Source organism: Muscardinus avellanarius, assembly GCF_963383645.1.
Source record: "Muscardinus avellanarius genome assembly, chromosome: 14".
Taxonomy (NCBI): domain Eukaryota; kingdom Metazoa; phylum Chordata; class Mammalia; order Rodentia; family Gliridae; genus Muscardinus; species Muscardinus avellanarius.
The window spans coordinates 33,768,560-33,790,126 of NC_137800.1; the positions used below are offsets into that span (position 1 = coordinate 33,768,560).

Below are 21,567 nucleotides of genomic sequence, written 5' to 3' on the forward strand. Positions count from 1 at the left end.
CAGTCCAGGACTCAAGGCCTGCGCTGTGGGCCATTTTTGAACGTGTCCTTATTTGTTCCAGGATTTGATCCTACACAGAAATTCATCATGTGGGTTATGACTGATTCATGAACTTTTTGCAGCAGACTCAATAGTTTACTTAGGATCTACAAGCTAAGAAAATTAAATGATGGAGGGGATCTGGGATAGTTTAGGCATATCTGGATTTTTACTTTACTTTTAAGATATATTTCTCTATCAGAAAAAAAATCCTCTGAGAATTTCAAGCAGAGTCAGGAATCAGATGACTAATGTGGGGGTGGGTTGGCAAGTCAATCTTGTGAATATAACGGAAAAGCATTGTTTTAGAGAGTGAAGTTTTTAGCTGGGCATGGTGGCGCATGCTCGTAATCCCAGTACTTGGGAGGTTGAGACAGGAGAATCACAGGTTTGCAGCCAGCCTCAGCAACTTAGCAAGGCCCTCACAACTTACTGAGACCCTGTTTTGAAAGTAAAACAGGGCTGGGAGTGTAGGTCAGAGGTAGAATGGCCCTGGATTCAATCCCCAGTACCACAAAATAATAATAATAATAACAATAGAAACCTTTCTAATAAAACTAACATATTATTTGTTTCACTTTTGTTTGGGTACAGGGGATTCAACCCAGGAGCATTCTACCTCTAAACTACAAACCTAGTTTTATTTTATTTTTATTTTGGTGGTACTGGGGCTCCTTCTACCTCTGGGCTACACTCCCAGACCTATTTTTATATATTTTTAAATTCGGAAACAGGGTCTCTTAAGCCAGTGCGGCTGGCTTCGAACCTGCACGATCTTCCTGTCTCTGCCTCCCAAGAGCGGGGATTACAAGCATGCGCCACCACGCCCAGCTTTATTTTTATTTTGAAACAGTCTCAATTACTTAAGGCCTGGCAAAATTGCTGAGAATGGCCACAAATCTGCCACCCTCATGTCTCAGCCTCCAAAGTATTGGAATTATAAGCATGTGCCGCCATGCCTGGCTAGAAATACTGTTTTTTGAAAGCAATGTTTTGTTAATTTTTCTCTAGCATTCTACAGCAAAGATATAATATTAACATTTCTAAGAAACATGCATTTCTTTCATTAAAGGGCATGAAAATAGAGCACTTAACCTAAGGAATTCAAATTGTCATGTCAGAATGATAGATGATCCTTTTTTATTTTCCTCATACAGTCTTACAGTATGGTTCTGAAAAAGCAAGGGCCCGCTTCTTCTAAGGGGCAGAAACTTTAAAACATATTTAAAAGTCTGAATACAAAATGAAAAGAGGTGTCCTTGTCAGGCAGGTCCTGCAGAATCCTACTTTAGTTCTCACTGGGCAACATCTTAATACATTTGAAAGCTGGGTATGGTGGTACATGCTGTAGTCCCAGTACATGGGAGGCTGAGACAGGAGAATCACAGGTTCCAGGATAACCTCAGCAACTAGTAAGACCCTGTTTCAAAACAAATAAAAACTAGGGCTGAGGATGTAGCTCAGAGATAGAATGCCTCTGGTTTCAATCCCCAGCACCAAAAAAAAAAAAAGTATATTTTTTGACATGTGAGGATGTCAATGAGCAAGCTTAGCCTCCATCTCTGCTCATTGGACTCTTGACCAGAGAGTTTCTGTTTCCTGTGTCATGACTTGGACAAGTAGCTGATGTGCAGACAGCCTAGCAGAGGCAGCAGGACCTCTGACTCTCTGGCAGACTGGCTTTGTTTTTGTAGTTCTCGGTGAGCTGGCAGACTCCCAGAATATTAGTATGTATCCGTAATGTCTCCATAGTTTTGTAGTACTGTGTGTCTAACTTAGAATTACAGAACACTTGGTAAGTTCATAAAGAAGAGAGATTTTTATAATGGCTAGAGTTTTACCAAAATCACAAGGAGATTGTGGGAGGTGGGGGGTTAGAATCATGGTTCCTGACTGAAAGACACCTGTTTTCTATGCTTTTTACCAGCCCCTGGAGCTGCTACCTGCTCTGTAATCATCTTTCTGCATAAATACCTTACACAGAGAAATTAAACTTTTCAGTCCAAATTCCCATTTGTATGTGAGCTTCCTAGCTAGCCTAGTAGCAAAAGAGCTTTGAGATTAAAGCTTGTATAGGACAGTGACAGATGGAAGAAGACCTGGAATTAATGAATTTGCCCACTGATAAAAAAAAAAAAAATACAGTTGCCATAGTCCCTGCCAAAGAAATTTTAAGAGGACGAGCTCAAATTCCTTACCTTCCATCTTTCCATTTTATCGCTTTATTTTTCTGTTTAGTACAAACTATGCTGTACCATTAGCATGTCACACTACTGGTGTGAGTGGTAAATGAAATGTGAAAGTATTTTATAAAATGCAAACAATTTCATTATCTCTGGGGCTGCCACAACTCTTGGAATTTTGCACTGCACACAGAACTCTCCCAGTAGCTATTTGTTGAATGAAATACCAGAGAAATAAACCAAAGATGTAGACAGGTGAATAGTTATATACGGAGAAGAGGCCGATAGACCTCTGCTCTTGCTAACCGTCTATTGAAAGGATGCTGTATAAATGCTCTCTTGCTTTCTGAGATAATTCAGACCCTAGACCAGGGTTTAATGCTGAAAATATTAACACTTCTCATTTTTATTATTGACCTTTTAATATTCTTACTGAATATGGCCTATTTTCTCTCTTTTTTTAATAAAAACTCCCTTAGTTGATCTTGCTGTTCACATAATTAAAGAAAAACAAAAAAGACCTCATGTTGGCAGCACTTATTCTGAAAGATTGATCTTTAGGAGTAAACACTTGTACCAAGTACCAGAGAGGATTCTGGGGGGGAAAAAAAAAACCTGATTCCCAACTCAAGGTTCTTATCAATGATCAAATAGGCAGGTGACTTCAGGGTACATAGATGATTGCTTAAAACTGAGGCCCTCATTTCATAAACTAGAATTGGCAACAGTTTCCTTCAGTGTTATTCATAATGATTATTATTCATTAAAGGAGTGGTTAATAATTTTGGATGATATAAGAGGAAGAATACAGTAGGTATCAGATGATTTGTAACTCAGTTTTGAAATCACGGAGTTAGACTAATATGCCTCATGAGCTGAATATTTATTACTGACTGTCTCTGACCTTTGCTTCCATTCACTTGCTGGACAGTAGAAAGGAGGTCTAACCGGCTAATGGGGTCCCTTTGCATGACGACACTATCATAAGCCTAATTACATGTATTAATATCAGAGACCATTCCATGCTGCTCTTCAAACACTTAGAACAATTTCTACGCATTATAATTCCTTAGCTAAAGTAATTCCAGAGAAAACCAAAAGATATCACCTGCTAAAAATTTATTATTTAAAAAGTTCTCACCCAAAATGAAAGCACAGTTCTTACACTTGAATGCACAGAAAAAGCAAATCCAGTGTATTGAATTGGGCAGTAGAATAAATTATTTACTAGTAAAAGGCATTTCACAGTACTCTGCTTGCTTACCCACATAAAATACAAAGCATTTGGGCATATCTAGAGGCTCTTCTGTCTGGTTAAAGAAGACAACACGTGAATTCTGGCTGATCCGTGCATGCACACTGGCAGGTTAGTGGCAATTTTTCTGTTTTGCGACTTTGAATATTTGGAGCTCTGTGTTTGTGGAGTTGACTCTGATCTTTTGTGAGCTATATTCAGATTCACAGAGCAAATAAATGAGTTTCAGCTTCGACCCGTTTGCGTAGGTATATATGGGTCTCTAGCTTCTCATTTGGCTGTTTTATTGTCCCACATTCAAGCTTTGCAATTTCGGAACGAGCTTCTGAACCATTACTTTATAATGAACGTAACTCTGTGCCGATGGCAAAGTCACAACTCCCAATAGCATCTATTCTGACACCCTGGGAGCGTCTGGGAGAAGGGACCTCAGAGAAAGAAACAGGGGCAGGGTAAACATAACTTTGCTATCCCTAGGACACTTGCATATTCAGCACACAGATAAGTAGGAAGATTCACTGATGATTACTCCAAATTAGAAAAGATGTGTACATTCTTGTTAACATTGAATCATGCTTAAATAGGGACATACATGCCATGCTGGGTTCCCTTTAAATATGCATCTCTGGAACAGCTTCTGGGATTAGCAGAGCTGCAGAGGGAGCTTCCATTGCCACGCAACTGAGAGGATGGCCTCTCCTTTTAGAGGCACCTGGTATCCAACCCTAAAAACTGAAACTCAGAACCCGCAAGTCATTGTTCCTTCAAAAAAAAAAAAAAACTCCATGAGAACGTAGCGCTCATTTTTTTTAAATATGTAGCTTAAAATGATGCTCAGCCCCTGTCTTTATTTCCTTGTCATTTTTCTTCATGGAAGAAAGCATTAGGCAATTAAGGATAATTTGTTAGAGATTTTATCAGCCAATCACTTAAAATCATGAGAAAAATCTAAAGCTGGTTTCAATATTTTTTGTGTGGTTTTGTTTAATTGTTTAATAATTTTGCTTTAAATTTTTAAGCAGAATGTTTATTTTCAGGGGCATCAGTAAAAAAAAAAAGTGTAGGCGATTGGATAAAGCAGCTCCTATACATTTCAAACATTAACCTGAACACAATTAAAGCAATGCTTTTTATTAACAGATGATTTATCCCAACTCCTTTGTGCAGTCTTGTTTTTAAAAATAGCAAGTTCTGTCCAGGTTTCAAAGGAGAAGAAGTGGGGAGACTATATGTTATTTGGATTACTTGAAAAAAAGAAAAACAGAGTGATCAGATCTTCTTCTTATATCAGCTGTGTCCTAAGAACATATCAATAGTTGTAAGGATGCATTAATTCTTTTGGCTTGTCACAGTTTATAAATTAATGTTCTAGATGTACTAAATTGCTGTGTAATGGTTCAAAGTGAGTAAATGCAGCTTCCAAGTGTCAAATTCCCACCTTAAACTAATTATGTAATCGTCTAAATGAGACAGATGCTCTGTCTGTGCGTCAGCAGCTTCCCTGAGAAAATGACCAAAAGATTGACCCTAAGACTTAAGTTTCATGCACTGGCCACTTTATATGATTGAGAAGAAAGCAAGGAATTCGCACACTGACCACCAGCACAGGAAAACCTATGATTTTTTTTTTTTTTTGGTGGTACTGGGGTTCCTGGAAACCCTTCTACCTCCAGGCTACACTCCCAGACCTATTTTTATACCTTTTTATTTGGAAACAGGGTCTCTTAAGCCAGCACAGCTGGCTTCAAACCTGCACAATCCTCCTGTCTCTGCTTCCAAGCGTGGGGATTACAAGCATGTGCTACCACGCACGGCAAAAACCTATGATTTTTTTATAGTAACAGAACTGAACGTTGACAATTGGGCATTTTCTAGAAAAATGGCATCTCTAGCTCATTTTTAAGGATAGCAAGATAAAAAAAAAAAGCCACTCTAGCAGTCCTTACTCCTGCTACCCTAATGCCTCTGCGTCCCTGAGAGAGGACAGCTCCACATGGAGACAGCCCTTGCTTAAATTCCCAGGCCCTTTCCAAAGCCTGGAAACCACAGATGCTGACCTAGTTTGTACAGAACACTTCCCTTCTGAACCTTCTCTCAGGTTTGGAAGACATTTGAGGAAGGAGGTGAGATGGGTGGGAGTACCATCCACATGCTTGAAGTCTCCCTAACTCCTTCCTTAGGATCCCGGCCACCCATCACCACTACCACTGCTCATAAACCCTCCCACCGGTGCACTTCAAAACAGTTTGCCTCGATTTCAAGTTCAACTCAAAGTTCAGTGACTCCATGGTTCTGGAAGTGATCCCTCAAAACATCTGAAAGCATCAATGTAAAGAAATACCACTTTATAGCTCTGCCTAAAAACTATGTCTTATTGTCTTTCGGGGTATGTTAAGAGTGTTAAGTCTAATATAAATTCATATTTTTCCATCTCTAGGCCTTTTAGTAGATGTGCTGCCAAAGCAAGCACCTCTCTGGGCTTTTTAATAAAAATAGCATATGAAAAGCAAGAGCTGAAAACTTATTTAAAGAAAGTAGCTAATCAGTTAATTTGAGCATGCAATGAATGTAAGTCAAGAATCTGCTAGAAGAAAGATCTCATTCCGTTTCAAACTCGGAAGGAAGGAAGGAAGGAAGGAAGGAAGGAAGGAAGGAAGGAAGGAAGGAAGGAGTCCTAGTATAGGTAAACATAAGCCCAGCCTGAAACTGGAAGAAAGCACCTTACTCACAGATGATATTTTTAAGTTAGATCAGCTAGAATTATTGTCATAAAAGAAAGATTGCAGGAATGTTATAACGTGGACGAGCAAGACAGTAGAGTATATAAATGCATCACACTATTCCTAGAGAAGCCAGAATATATTTAAGATGACTAAACCTTAAACCCTTAAAACCTAAAAGAAGATTGACATGATTTTATGCCGTGATGGTTTATCATGTAGAGCTAGAGAAAAAGGGTTATACCCACTCGTTTCTCTATATTTACACATATTCATTCAAGGATTAGTTCTGTTACACAGTATTAATTTAATGAAGATTTAAAATTTTTAGCATACTTTTTAAAGTATACCCCATTCTCCTTAACACAAAGATATGCCTTCAGGCATGGTTAGTCCAAGAAGGGACTAGTCTCGGCAAAACCAGCTACCCGGGAGACACTTTTTCCAAAAGCAGTTATGACATCTTTAGGAAAATAAAGGGATTTTAGGTGGTGTGCTGTAAAAGTCAAAGTGATTGCAAACCAGTCAATTATTCCAGCCTTTCAGGCTTCAGTAAGGCGAGCATTTTGTCTGTAGCCTCTGGTCACCAAGTATTTCCTGCTTATTCGCTGATATCCAGCCCCCTTTCCCCTCAGGCACTCATTCATTCAGGGCGCATTTATTAGGTGGCAGGCACTGTCCTTAGGTGCTGGAAGATGCACACAGAGTCCAGTAGGGAGACAAATCTGTAAGTAATTATTAGGCCCCCAAACCCACTTCCCCTGATTCATTGCAAATCTTTCCCTGGGTTTGGGTTCCTGTGTGGCTGAGTACTAGAATATAAAAGTAGAACAAAAGAAAAGGATGAGTTTCTAGAACCCAGGAGTATACTCAGTTTCATTTCACAGATTCTATGGAGCAAAAATTTTTCTTGCCACCAACTATCTAATAGTAAGTTTACTTTTCAGGACCTGGCATCTAAATAACTAAGGTGGGTTCATGTCCTCCTTCTGCATCTGTAAACAACTTTTAGAAACGGGGGCTGGAAAGCTGGGCATGGTGGCGCATGCTTGTAATCCCAGTACTTGGGAGGCTGAGACAGAAGGATCTCCTAGGTTCAAAGCCAGCCTCAAGCTACTTAGGCTCTCAGCAAGTTAGTGAGACCCAGTTTCAAAATAAAATATAAAATAGATCTGAGGATATAGCCAGAAGTTGAAGGGTTCCATCCCCAGTACCACAAAAGAAGAAAGAAAAGAAAAGAAAAGAAAAGGAAGGAAGGAAGGAAGGAGGAGGGGAAGGGAGGAAGGAAGGAGGAAAAAAAGAAAAAGAGAAAGAAAGAAAGAAAGAAAGAAAGAAAGAAAGAAAGAAAGAAAGAAAGAAAGAAAGAAGGAAAGGGGGCTGGAGGCATAGCTCAGTAGTAGATTGCTTGCCCCACATGTTCTGACCCAGGGTTCAATCCCCAGTATGAAGAAGAGGAGAGACTGATTTCAGTACAATCCTTCTCTTAATGATGGCTAACCCAGAATCCTTGGAACCCCTAAGAGAACTAATTCTGGAGAACCTGGCTTCGATGGCTTTGTCTCCAGGCTGTGGATTTCAGAACTGGACATCATCACTTTGTTAGCTTTCCCTACTGTGGTAATGACTATGCAAGGAAAAAGGCACTGAGTCACTCTTCTCCAGTTAGATCCTTGAAAACCACGTCATTTCTGGGACCATCTGTCACCATGCTCAGATTACCAAAGGGTTAGATCTGAGATGAGGTAAGAGAGATTTAACCTTGTCTGAACTCATGTTAACTGGGATGTTTGGGGCGGGGTGAGGACAACACCTGGACTGCAGACTACTGCCCTTTCTAGGTTCCTGGAGCAAAGCACAGAGGATCTCATCAAGATCCTCTCAGCACTTGAGACAAAAAGCGTATGAAAATCATACCCTTTGTCTTTTATTTTGCACTCTCTCTGTCACTTGGGGAAAATGTAGGTAGCAGTGAGATGAGGATCAGACAACCCCGTTCTTGCTCCCGGAGCCTGTTGATCGCTCTGCTTACCCTTATTTTGGGAGCATTTTGCATTTTCTCTCCAAGACTCGATATTTCAGTATTTTTTACTGGCAACATTGTACCTGAATTCAGAGAAATAATGATTCATCTGTGAGATCATTGTTAAGGAATATTTAAATGTGGACTCTTTGAATATTAATGTTACAAATCACATTATTGCTGTAAGAATTCCAAACCAATCCACGGTTGGAGATTTAAGTCAGGCCCTGTTGTGTGTTTGCTGTTTGTATAGGGGTCCTTCATCAGGAAGGAGGATCCAGGAGCGATTTATGCATACATTTTTAGTTCTGATAGGGTTAATAATTTTGTTCTAGTTTACCACAAGGACATAAAAAGTCGTTTCAAATTAGCATTACAGGAAAAGCATTGAGGGGATTTTTTTTTTTTTTTTTTTTTTTTTTTTGTTGTTGTTAGCTGTCAAACCATGCTAGGAAATTTGAACGTAAGGAACTCTGTTAAATGGAAGAGATTCTCTGTCTGTAAAGGGGGAGAGTGAAAGGGAAGTAAGTCTTTCTTGTGATAACTTACCACGATTCAATTCTGAAAGCAAGCCCAGGCACTGCATGCAGAAACACCAGGATGGCCCTGGGAAGATGAGGAAGCAGCATCACCAAAATGAACATTTATCCCACGCGGAGGCCTCCAGAGGGGCCCAGACCAATGTTGCCGCTGTCTTGCCAGCAGGCTTAGTGTTGACGGGAGAACACAGTGAGGGGGTGAGACACAGCTAGCTGGCTCTCATTCACTTTTCCGCAGGTGGAGAGAGTAGAGGTTTGGGAGAGGGCACTGTGGACTTTACGTGAGTGAATCCATAAGTTCCTCTCATCTTTGAGAGAGACCCAATTGTGAGGCTGATCTATAGATGGACAATCATTGAAAGAACAAAGAAGCTATCACTCCTTTACTCCTTAAAACAGCACCACCTCTCCGGTTGCAGTTGCTTCTATTCTCTGGTTAATGTGCTTCTCTAAAATCTTGTTCTGATTCACACATATTTTTTCTCAAAAGCAGAAAATTTCTTCTCCATGTGCATGTGTGGGGTGGTACTGGGAATTTAACCCAGTGGCATTTTAATTCCAAGGTAGACCCGCAATCTTTTTTTCCTGTTTTTGAAATGGGATCTTGCCAGGTTGCTGATTCTCACTAAGTTCTCGAGGTCGGTCTCCAACCTGTGATCCTTCCGTCTCAGACTCCAAGTACTGAGACTGCAGGCTTGTGCCACCATGCCCAGTAAAAGATAATTTTAAAAACACACATTTAAGCCAGGCATAGTAGTGCATGTTTATAATCCTAGGACTTGGAAAGCAGAGATAGGAGGATCGCAGGTTTGGGGTTAGCCTCTGCAAATTAGTGAGACTCTGTTTCAAAATAAAAGAGAAAAATAGGGCTGGGGATATAGTTCAAAGGTAGATGCCCCTGCTTTTCATCCCTAGTACAAATAAATAAACAAACAAACAAAATCACATATTTGATTAAAGAAGCCATTTTACCGGGAAGCACTGAAGACAATAAATAATCCTGTTTTTAAGTTGTAAGGAAAGTTGTCCAGAGCTACAAATAGTTTTCACTTGAATAAATTTGCAATATCAATAGTTTATTGACAGAGTTGGTAACTATCTGAGTCGGTCAATTTTTCTCTCAGTTAAGGATCTATTGAAGATGTTTGAGCAGAGAAGTATTATAAGTGTGGTATTTCAGAAGATTAATGTGGTATCAGTTTGTATGGAGAGAGGCTGGTAGACCAGTTGTAAAAGTCTAGGGCACCTATGGGGATAAAAAGATAAATATTAAGGGATGTTATGATGGAAAAATTAAGAGTTGAGAATGTCTTGCCTGCGAGGGGGAGGGAGGGAGAAGATTTCACAGCAGGATGAGTACAACATTTTCAACTGAGAATGACTGAGGCAGCGGATCTCTTGGGCATTTGTTGATAATCCTACTGCTTAGGAAATTTAGAAAGAGATTTAAAAATATTCCACAAAGACTAAAACAGCAAGTTTAGGCAAAAATGCAATCAAAATTAAAGACACACAAATAGATAAGCATCAAGTAAGAGCATCCCATCAGGGAAAGAGCAGAGGATCACGAAGAGCCAGAGGGAGAACATGTTTTCCTACCAGAAACCTCTGTGGAGAGGGGTCAATCCGGAGCAGAAAACAATGTGCTGTGTGATGCATTTGGAGCCACGAGGCTAAGACCAGATGAGCAGAATGGAGAATGCCAAGTTGATGTTCTATTCAAATTCCCTAGAGCCTATTACATGGTAAATTCAAAAAGCTAATAAAAGGAAACTACATCTCTAATATACAAGCTGGGCAGGGTTAGATCACCACAAAGGCCAAGCAACAAACAGTAATTGAGCTGCAAAGTTGCTCATAAGCAGAGAATATGTCCAGAGGCACGTAGGTTTGATGGAAAGGTCTCTGTCAGTGCCTAGGGTCACAGTATTCCAGAGGACAGTGGGGCATTTATTGGTGCATCATTTTTCTTTTTGTGTTACAGTAAAGAAGGGCGAGCCTGCCATTTCCAGAAGTCTCCACAAGTCATATTTGATGGCTTATTTTCTTCCGCCGCCTTACCTAGAGTCTCTAGTCGTGTTAATGTTGTTTTCATTTCTATTGGTGAAGGTGCTAATCTGTGAAAAAGTTTTCACTGATTCACACTGAAGTGAAATAATGATGGTGAGGAGGAGAACTTTTTTCCACAAAGCTTCTGTTAGAGCTCATGACACAGTACCCCAAAGTGCAGGTCTTTAGCATGATGAGTACTTAGAACTAAGGAGATTGCAAAAGCCCAGAAGTGAGAAGTTCTCTCTGACTTTCCTCCACCTTTTTTTTATCTTCGCCCTTTTCTCCTCAGAAGTAGGTCATAAAACTTTGAACTCTCTTCTCTGAGGAGGGTTATAGAAACTAGATCTAGTCTCCAAGTCAGGCATGATTGCACATGCTTGTAATACCAGCGCTTGGGAGGCTGAGACAGGAGGATCGCACAGGTTCGAAGCCAGCCTCAGCTACTTAGTGAGGCTCTCAGCAACTTAGTGAGACCCTGTTTTTAAATAAATTATAAAATAGGGCTGGGGTGTATCCCGGAGGTAGAAAACCCCTGGGTTCCACTGCCCAGTACCACAAAAAATAAATAAATCACCTAGATCTAGTCTCCACATAAAACCTAATGTGCCAGTCAATATTCTCACTACTGCAGTCCAAAACAACTGACCACACAACTTAGAGAAAAGAAGGTTTATTTGCTCACAGCTTTTGGAGATTTTGGGTACAGTGTGTGTGTGAGACCAGGGTCTGTGGATCTCAGGGAATGGTGGCAGGAAATGGAGAGAGTGAGAGAGAGAGAGAGAGAGAGAGAGAGAGAGAGAGAGAGAGAGAGAGAGAGCAAGGGCTCTGATCTCACGTCACAGAGGCTAGAAGCAAAAGAGCTTCCATACACACAACCAAGGGGATCCGAAGGAAAAAGCACCGTCCCTAAGGCCACACCCAGGGACCCTATTCTCCAGGCACATTCCACCTGCCTGGGTTACCATTTATTAGTAAATCCATTATAAAGGATTCATTCGCTGACGAGATGACAATCCTCCTCACTTAATTGCAGCAACTCTGAACATTAATACCTGAGCTCTTCAGGGGACAGTCCATATCCAACCATAACACTTAGCAAGGTGACTCTCTGACCTACCTCCTGTGAAAGCAGAACACGAAGCCCTTACTCCAGAAGAGTCCAGCCCCATGCTTAGGGGTGAGGTGGGCTGGAGGAGGAATGTTAAGTGGGAGGCCAAGAAGAATCTGAACAAACATGCCTTGCTGCGTCTCCTGCCCCCCAGTTTATCACCATCAGGTCATACCTGTTTCCTCAATTACATGCTCATCAGGCCATCCATTCTTTAGTGAGCTTGCCCTGAGTCCTTGGGCTTTCATTTGGAAGGTGCCTGTGTCATGTAAAACTCTGTTTAATTAAATAGGTTTTGCTTTTCTCTTGCTAATCTTTTTTTAGGAGTATCAACCTAGTGAGACCCTGTTTTTAAATCAAATATAAAATAGGTCTGGGGGTGTAGCTCAGAGGTAGAATGACCCTGAGTTCAATCCACAGTAACACACATACACACACACACACACTATCCCTTACCCCAAAATATCCTTTTTACCTTTGGTATGATTAACTAGCCTTTATTGAAGGTGAGGATAACAGATGATAGTTTTGCTTTTCTCTTGCTAATCTTTTTTTAGGAGTATCAACCTAGTGAGACCCTGTTTTTAAATCAAATATAAAATAGGTCTGGGGGTGTAGCTCAGAGGTAGAATGACCCTGAGTTCAATCCACAGTAACACACATACACACACACACACACACTATCCCTTACCCCAAAATATCCTTTTTACCTTTGGTATGATTAACTAGCCTTTATTGAAGGTGAGGATAACAGATGATAGTTTCTTATCTTTTCAATCCTAGGTTGGTTTCTGGTTTCTTTTCCTAGTTTATAAAAGGACAGAGGCTGGGAACCACTTAGCATCTGATCTGTCATCTCCACTTTGGGCTCAGTCTCTTGGCCTTATTGAAACCTTGCACACTCCATAATCCCCCATGATGAAACCTGCTCAAGGCCTCCCTCTGTCTGTTCCCCAAGGACTCCATACCCTCTGGCCCCTCTACTCACTGACCTGGTGCATCCAAGCCCTGGCAGCTCTGCTGCTGCACACCTTGGCCCTGGCTGCTTCCCTGCCCAGGCCTGACCTGCCAGTCTACAGCCCACACCTACATCTAGGCCTGGCACTTGTCCCTTCCTCAGTGAGGCTCTTCCCTAGCTCCTCTGGGGCTGAAGCACCTCCTTTCTCTGCATTCTAGCCATTCACGGGCACTCATGATTAATAGTAAAACTTTCACATATGTCGCTTCTGTCCCCATTCAGACTTCTTATTTGTATTCCTAAGACCCTCACACCTTAACTTACAAGTAAAGGTGATTCGGAAACCAGGTGACTGGTGAGGAAGAAACCCAGAGCGCCATCGCCCCATCACAGCTTTCCTGGTCTTCTGTGCAGATACTTGAGCCCTGTTACTGCCTTCACTCAGATTCAGTCACTCCTTAGAAGGTGCAGATTCAGAACTTCCAGTGCCAAACTGCTAAGCTGGACCACTAGGATGCCAGCTTATCCCTATGTCATTCTAACTGTACTAGCTACAAAGGTTACTTGTATTTTTATTTCCCAAAGAACCAAAGGCTAATAGGTTATAGTCTGAATGCTCAGCATCCTGGGCTGTATCTCTGTGTGCTCAGCATCCTATGATACAAAATGCCTGCCCAGCAGGAAACGGAACGAGTGTTAAGCCAATGAAAGCACCAAGTCAAAGGTTGGGGAAATGCTTTCTGCAGGAGAAAGGTGACGTTTCTGCTTGAGATTGAACAGGGCCAGAAAATATAAACCAGCGAAAGGGCAGGTCGGTGGCAGCAGCAAGAATGAATCAGCGAGCTGCTGGCAGGTGGTATCATATATATGAAGTGGAGTTCTCAACTTTAAACCAGCCTCTGTGATTTACAGAAGGGCTAATGGGCCTGGGGTCAGGTGCATAACACTTCCAATGATGGCCCAGTCATGAGACACAATGAGACCCTGATCAAGCAATCTACTCACATCATATTTTCATTTCTCCATCTACAAAATGGGGGGGGTATGATAAAGAACTACAGAATAATCTTTTATATAGGAATATGTATAAGGATGTTAAATTTTTATAAAAACCCAAAAACATATTCTTCAGGCAATGCAAGAAATATACCAAAAAAAAAATTTTTTTTTTGGTGGTACTGGGGGTGGAACCCAGAGGCTTTCTACCTCCAGGCTATACTCCCAGACCTATTTTATATTTTATTTGGAAACAGGGTCTTACTAAGTTGCTGAGACCCTCACTAAGTATCTGAGGCTGGCTTTGAACCTGTGCGATCCTCCTGTCTCAGCCTCCCAAGCGCGGGGATTACAAGCGTGCGCCACCACGCCTGGCAAATATACCAAATTTTAAAACTGAACTTTAGCCTGCTTTTGTCAGTAATTCTGAACTCTGCTGTGTAAACAAACCTACTGTGCTTGTTTCTTCAAGAGCAATAATTTCTGCAAAAAAAAAAAAAAGCTATGACAGCAGTAAAGCATGTTGGAATTCTTTCACTTCCGCCTTCATCTGCTCAGCACATCAGCTGGGTTGGTAGGGAGAAGGACGTCTGCTTTGTTTCCTCAGCTCTGCCCTTTAGAAGTCCAGACAGTGATTGCACTTAAAGTTGCATTGTGTTTTCTGTTTCTCCACCACTCCCTTCTCCCTCCTGAGTGCCAGTCTCTGCCGGCACTGCAGCAAGGCATTGTCAGACCGTCAGTTAACCCCGTGATCTCACTGATACTGTCCCCTCTGAATTACTGGCATCAGCTAAACACTGGGCACAGACACACCAGGTTTCTTGTCTTTCCCCTTTCTCCCCTCCTCTCTCTTGCCCTTGCTGAATCTTCTCCTTTATTACCTGCAGTCTTCTCTTAATTACTAACCACATTTTTTTCAAAGCAAATGTTTCATACTCTCTACTCTTTCTTTTTTTAACTCTAAAACTCTCCACTTTATTCCCCAAAACTGTTAAGTATCCTTTTCTACATCCCTTACTCTCGTGTAGCTCCATATTGACACCTCATTTTATGTTCTCTTCCATGTCTTCCTTCCCCTGGTAATTCTTGATCTTCTCCAATACCATTCTCTAATTGTTCTTCTGCACTTATTTTGATATGGTTTGAGTATTCATTTTACTTCGAACCTTTTATGAATGAAGCAGTCTGAAATACAGAGTATCACTCTGTATTTGATATCACTCTGAAATACAACCGTAAATGTATTGTTGTCCCAAGGAAATATCTAGCTTTCATTGTGGAATTTTACATGTTTCTCACTATTCAGGTAACATGGTCTTTTTTTTTTTTCCCCCCCCTGGTGCTGCCACAAATAGAAAAGTCGCAAAAATTCAATTCTTTAGTCAAGTGTTTTATATACATATAATTTATACTTTCAACAGCTTTAGAAATATATCTTTTTTTTTCAATACTGGGGATGGAACCCAGGGACATTCTACCTCCAAGATATAGACCCAGTCCTCTTTTTTTATTCTTTATTTTGAAACAAGGTCTCACTGAGTTGTAAAGAGCCTCACTAAGTAACTGAGGCTGGCTGCGAACCACAAACCTCCAGTCTCAGCCTCCTGAATGCTGGGATTGCAAGCGTGCACCACCATGCCTGGCTAAAAATATATCTTAACATCTAAATAATATAAATGATAGAGTCCTTATGTTTGTATGCTAAAAAAGTAAAATAACACAATAAAATATCAAATAACCATTAGATGTCAGGAAGTATTTCATCTCATTTCAACAAACATAAAAATAATCTTTTCAGATCCACCCATCCTAAAAAAAAATGACAGTATAAACAAGATAGGATATCACCACTGTTTAAGTCCTATTATATCAGTACAGAGTATGTCAATCATTGAGAAATAAGAACCAAGCATGGTGATGCACACCTGTAATCCCAATACTTGGTAGGCTGAAACTGGAAAATCACAGGTTTGAAGACAGCCTTAGCAAGGTTGTGATGCTCTCAGTAACTATCTAGCAAGACCTTGTTTCAAAATAAATAAATAAATAAATAAATAAATAAATAAATAAATAAATGTGCTAGGGCATAACTCAGAGATAGAATGTCCCTGGATTCAATACACACAAACGCATCTTTAGAGCTGGGGGTGTAGCTCAGTAGTAGAGAATATGCCTCACATTAAAGAGACCCTGGGTTGGATCCCTAGCACCACAAGAAGAAAAAAGTCCTTAAAAGGATATTATTTTATTAATTTGTTAAAGATGTCATGAGATACTAAATTAATATTTTACATATGCAAATACATACAGGTATGTATATATGAAAAGGTCATATTTTTATGCATTTTGCACTGTCATTGAGATGATAAAACTTTTAAAATTGATAAAACACTGAATTAAATCCACATCGTGGAAAATATGGAGGAATACTAAGGAATTTAGTATCAGCAAGCATGCTCCCTTTGAAACAGCAAATTAGATGTGCAGCTGGATTTTGGTCACACTTCAAAGAATAATGTGCTGAGATGGAGAGCTATTCTGTTTACTCTTGCTCTCACCGGTGAGGTTCTCCTATGTTAAACAGGCTTTTGATTACTTCAAAGCATGTTTGAAGTCCTCACTCTGCGTAGCTCATACACAAAGACAAATATTCTTCCAAATGTGTGCAGCTAATACGGCTGCGCCTTGTAAGAAGAACCTGCAGTTTCCTACTAAACACCGCGCTGGTGCCTCTTCTCTTTAGCTACGACAGCGAGGGTCGTCTGACAAATGTCACGTTTCCTACTGGCGTGGTCACAAACCTCCACGGGGACATGGACAAAGCTATCACAGTGGACATCGAGTCATCCAGCAGGGAAGAAGATGTGAGCATCACGTCAAATTTGTCTTCCATCGACTCTTTCTACACCATGGTTCAAGGTAAACCCAACAGCATCCTTCTTGAAGTTATTTTTTTATTATTTTAAAATAAATGTTATTAGTGCATTGCAATTGTACGCCACAGTGAGGTTCAGTGTGATGCAGCCATATGTGCACACACCCTTGACGTCTTTTCTCCTATATCTATGCTGTTCCCACTAAGCTGTATTTAACTTTGGGATTCATGATTTTAATTAATAATTTTAAAATTCCACTAGTGCCCAAATAGAATGTGGCAGCTCTCATTTCAAAGGTGAACCCAAAAGGGGGAGGTAAAAATATAAACTTCTAGACACAAGTGAGGAAATAGTCTAACACTCAGGTGTAATATTTATGTATGAGTTTTACATTTGTTTCCCATTTTTTCAGAAAACATGGTCATTTTTTTAAATTTTTGCACCATAAGAGCTAACTTATTATCCTAAAAGAACAGCATATTGCACCATGATAATTCTTCATAGTGCAAAAGCATGTCATATATATGCATATTAAAATTAATAATAATAATAATAGGCTAACCTGAAAGTCATGTCTTTTTTCTTTCTTATTTAACAAAACAACTTAATGCCAACTATTCCCATGTGTCATTGGACCATTTCTGAGTTTTCCAGAGCACATCCTCTCCCCAGCCATCTCAGCAGGGTAGTTTGAAGCACAGTACTTTCTGACTCCATTATGATATAGGATTTGAATCCCCATGTGGTAGAAATTGTATCCCAAATCCCAAGTATGTGATAATCAAATTTTCTGAGTTCCTTTCATTATAGGCATATACAATGCATCCACTCTCGCTGTGGGAGAGCCCACAGCCATAGCCCTTTATAAGCTAATCATCACTCAGAATAATCAGAAATCAGCATTACACTTCTCTGACTTTTTTTTTTTTACCTTTTTCATCAGGCAAGCTCAGCAACCATCTAAACTTGGTATTGCTTAAATTCATTTCCTCCCCAAAATGATCCTCTACTATTCCAAAATTTTAAACCAAGGCAGTAGCTTACCATATGGGAGAATTTCTTATTTATAACATCAGATGGATTCCTTTTTTGAAAAGTCAGTTTCAGGGAGACTCTCCCTTTATCTTTTGGGTATGCAAGGTATAGGTACTGATTCTTTGAAAGGGTCTTTAAGAAAAGAGAAAGGGATGGGTGTGGGGAGAGGACTCTTCCAAGACGTTGCAGATGGACAGTCCAGCCCCTGAAGGACCATACACTGGGCTCTTTGCATTGACTGCGCATCCCATAAAGAACGAGTCTCCTTTCATCAGGTAAATTAGAAGAGAACTCTACTAGAGAAGGACTTAAGGTCCCCTAAAGTTTGCTTTAATATTTACTGGCATCTCTGATGCTATGAAATGCCAGAAATCAAAGCTATTTTGTTACTCTCTAAAGCGACATCACTCCTTGCTTTTTAATAAATGGGGTTCAGTCAAAGTTGTAGAAATGCCTATCACTTTTAAATATACAACAAGCCAAGTGTTTAATGCACATTGGACGATTTACACTGTCTGCTTCTCCTTTCTTAGATCAGTTAAGAAACAGCTACCAGATCGGCTACGATGGCTCCCTTAGGATCATCTATGCCAGCGGCCTGGATTCGCATTACCAGACAGAGCCGCACGTTCTGGCTGGCACGGCTAACCCAACGGTGGCCAAAAGAAACATGACCCTTCCCGGGGAGAATGGTCAGAATTTGGTAGAATGGAGGTTCCGGAAAGAGCAAGCCCAGGGAAAAGTGAATGTTTTTGGTCGGAAGCTCAGGGTAAGTAACTGTTGGACCGTTGGAGGAGGCCACTCAGTCCTCTGTGTTAGGCAGAAGGGCTTCCTGTCTCCCTCACCTGCTTACACTAAGAGTTCCACACTCCGGGTGGGGGTGGCACACTCCTTAGAGCATGGTATATCCAGCCATCACACCATTAAGGTCTCTCATAGTAAAGCTGCTTATTTGAGAAACGTTTAAATGATTAAAAATATTTTTTTCATGCCAGGCATGGTAGCACACACTTGTAATCCCAGCATTTGGGAGGCTGAGACAAGCGGTTCACAGATATCCTCAACTACTTAGTGAGCCCCTTTGCAACTCAGTGAGACCCTGTTTCAGAATAAAGAACAAAAAATAGGACTCAAAGGTAAAATGCCCCTGGGTTCCATCCCCAGTATTGCAAAAATAAAAATTAAAAATAAATAGGAAATTGCAAAAAGCACAATCCTAACTAACCTAGATGTCAATCAATGGATTGTTTTACTAATGTTATTTTTTTTCTTTTTTGGTGGTGGTATCAGGGATTGAACCCCAGGATGTTCTACCTGGGAGCTATACACCCAGCCCTATTTTTATTTTATTTTTTTATTTTGAAACGGGTCCAGCTGAATTGCTGAGAGCCTCACTAAGTTGCTGAGGCTGGCTTCAAACCTGCAATCCTCCTGTCTCAGCCTTCCAGGTGCTAAGATTACAGGCATGACTCACCACACCCAGCTACTAATGTTATCTTAATAATTTTACGCTTCTTTCAATTACATAGTAGCGATGGCTTCTTAATATGCAAATGGGGATAAGGAAGAATCGACTTAAATATTGCATGTTTTCCCCATCATAAATATGTATCCTGAAAGAGACAGGCTGACCACTGAAGGGCAAACTCTCTCAAAACTTTAAACTACAGCTTGGACGTATAGTAAGACTACCAACCTCAGAACCTAGCTGCTGTCTCTTCACTATTGATGGAAAACCCCAACTTACATTACTTTTTATGAGAATTGTGATATTTCTCATTATGCTTGTGTAATTGAGCTTTACAAAATGTTCTCTGCATTTACTTGTTGGGTAGTGTTTTTTTATCCTCACTCTTACATTATAGGTCCAATATATCTAGGATACAAGCTGTGATTTATGATAGCTATTTGGTAAAGACAACATAGATTAAATACTGAAACATAGGTTGCAAGAAACCACCTTCAGCCGCGTTAAACTAAACCTGATTCATTCTTTGTATTAGCAAACAAATTCCAGTGTATCAGATAAATGTAGATAGTTCTTCCTAACATTATTTTTGTTGCCATTTAAAAAAAATTACTTAGAATCAAGGAACAAGAAGAAAATATGGAGCTTACTGATAATATCCTTTTTTTTTTCTGCACCAAAAAAGGCTAAATTATTATCCTATCTGAGCAGCATTATTCACCTTGATAATCCTTCAGGATAAGAAAATAAAAATTAAAAAAAAACAGCAACTAAATACTTTTGGGTATTTCCAAGAAATAGAAATCAAGTAAAAAAGAGTCCTTGGATCAAGCGCAGACTGTGGCCAGCTTATGGATTACATTCTGATTCCACATCGATTGCAAGGCAGGTGCTGGACTTTGGACATAGGGTCTCTAAATTTTTTATTGGTGCACTGTATTCATACATCATAGTGAGATACAAAAAACTTTTATCAGTGCTATGTGCTTCGGCCTTGCCTGTATCCCAGAATACATAGCCAGAAGGCCCTGGCTCCCATCTTCCCTGGATCTGTTTGACAGACTGCAGCCAGGGGAAGCTAGAAGGAGAGAGCAGGCCAGTAAGAGGACTGGGAAGGAACCCCAATGGAACTCTAGCGCACAAACCAGGATTAGCATAGGAAATAGTGATGGGCAGGAAAGCGAGCTGCACACTCCTCTCCCATCACTCTCAGAGGGTCACCCTCAGCTGCCAAACTGAACTCCACTTCTGCCATTGCTTCTCCTGAGCCCAGGAAGCAGTGGCTGCCTGGCCCTCCTCTGCCGCTGCCCCGGCTGCTGCTTCCTGGCCCTGTCTCCTTGACTGTTGTGCACTGAAAGCTGGTCCACAGGTTTTACCTGACTCAGTGCTGTCACTGAGGCGGGGCTAATGCTTGACACAGGCACACACTCATTCACCTAGACACAGGACTTCATCAAAAAGCGTGGTGGAAGCCAGGCGTGGTGGTGCATGCTCGTAATCCCCACGCTTGGGAAGCAGAGACAGGAGGATCGCACAGGTTCAAAGCCAGCCTTGCTGGCTTAAGAGACCCTGTTTCCAAATAAAAATATAAAAATAGGTCTGGGAGTGTAGCCCGGAGGTAGAAGGGTTTCCAGGAACCCCAGTACCACCAAAAAAAAAAAAAAAAGAGGTGGGGTGGTTTGTAATCCCCACTCTTGGGAGGCTAAGACAGGAGGATCACACAGGTTCAAAGCCAGCCTCAGATACTTAGTGAGGCTCTCAGCAACTTAGTGAGACCCTGTTTCCAAATAAAATAGAAAAATAGGTCTGGGAGTATAGCCCGGAGGTAAAGTCTCTGGGTTCCACCCCCAGTACCACAAAAGAAAAAAAGAAAAAAAGGCATGGTGGCGCAAACTCATAATCCCAGTATTTAGGAGGCTGAGACCAGAGAATCGTGGTTTGTGGACAGCCTCGGCTGCTTAGTGAGGCCCTTTGCAACTCAGTGAGACCCTGTTTCAAAGTAAAGAATAAAAAATAGGACTGGGGTGTAGCTCAGAGGTAGAATGCCCCTGGGTTCCATCCCCAGTACTGCCAAAAATATAAATAAATAAATAAATAAAATCACAAAGAGACCACTCATGTGGGTGCTCTCCTCTGCCTGCACGTGAAAGAAGAGACTTAACTAGAATTAAAAAAAAAAAATACACGTTCTGGATGGGGTTCCATGTTTTACTAATAGTAAACCTAACAGAAAATCGTAACATCTCTGAGTCTTAGTTTCCTTATATACATCATGCTGTCTATGTTATGAGATGGGTTATATACTAGAATCTAGATAA

The 21,567-nt window shown here is 40.7% G+C and overlaps 1 protein-coding gene across 10 annotated transcripts in view; it reads left to right on the forward strand.

The window, feature by feature from the left end:
• The window catches only part of TENM3 (teneurin transmembrane protein 3), a gene marked incomplete at both ends in the record, with an annotated part of 500,748 nt that overhangs the window by 459,951 nt on the left and 19,230 nt on the right, over positions 1–21,567 (forward strand). For all 10 annotated transcript variants that reach the window (XM_080710678.1, XM_080710680.1, XM_080710681.1 and 7 more), the window contains 2 exons: positions 16,614–16,789; positions 18,315–18,550. In XM_080710678.1, coding sequence (XP_080566804.1) covers positions 16,614–16,789; positions 18,315–18,550 — 412 coding nt within the window. The remainder of the gene's footprint in view (positions 1–16,613; positions 16,790–18,314; positions 18,551–21,567) is intronic.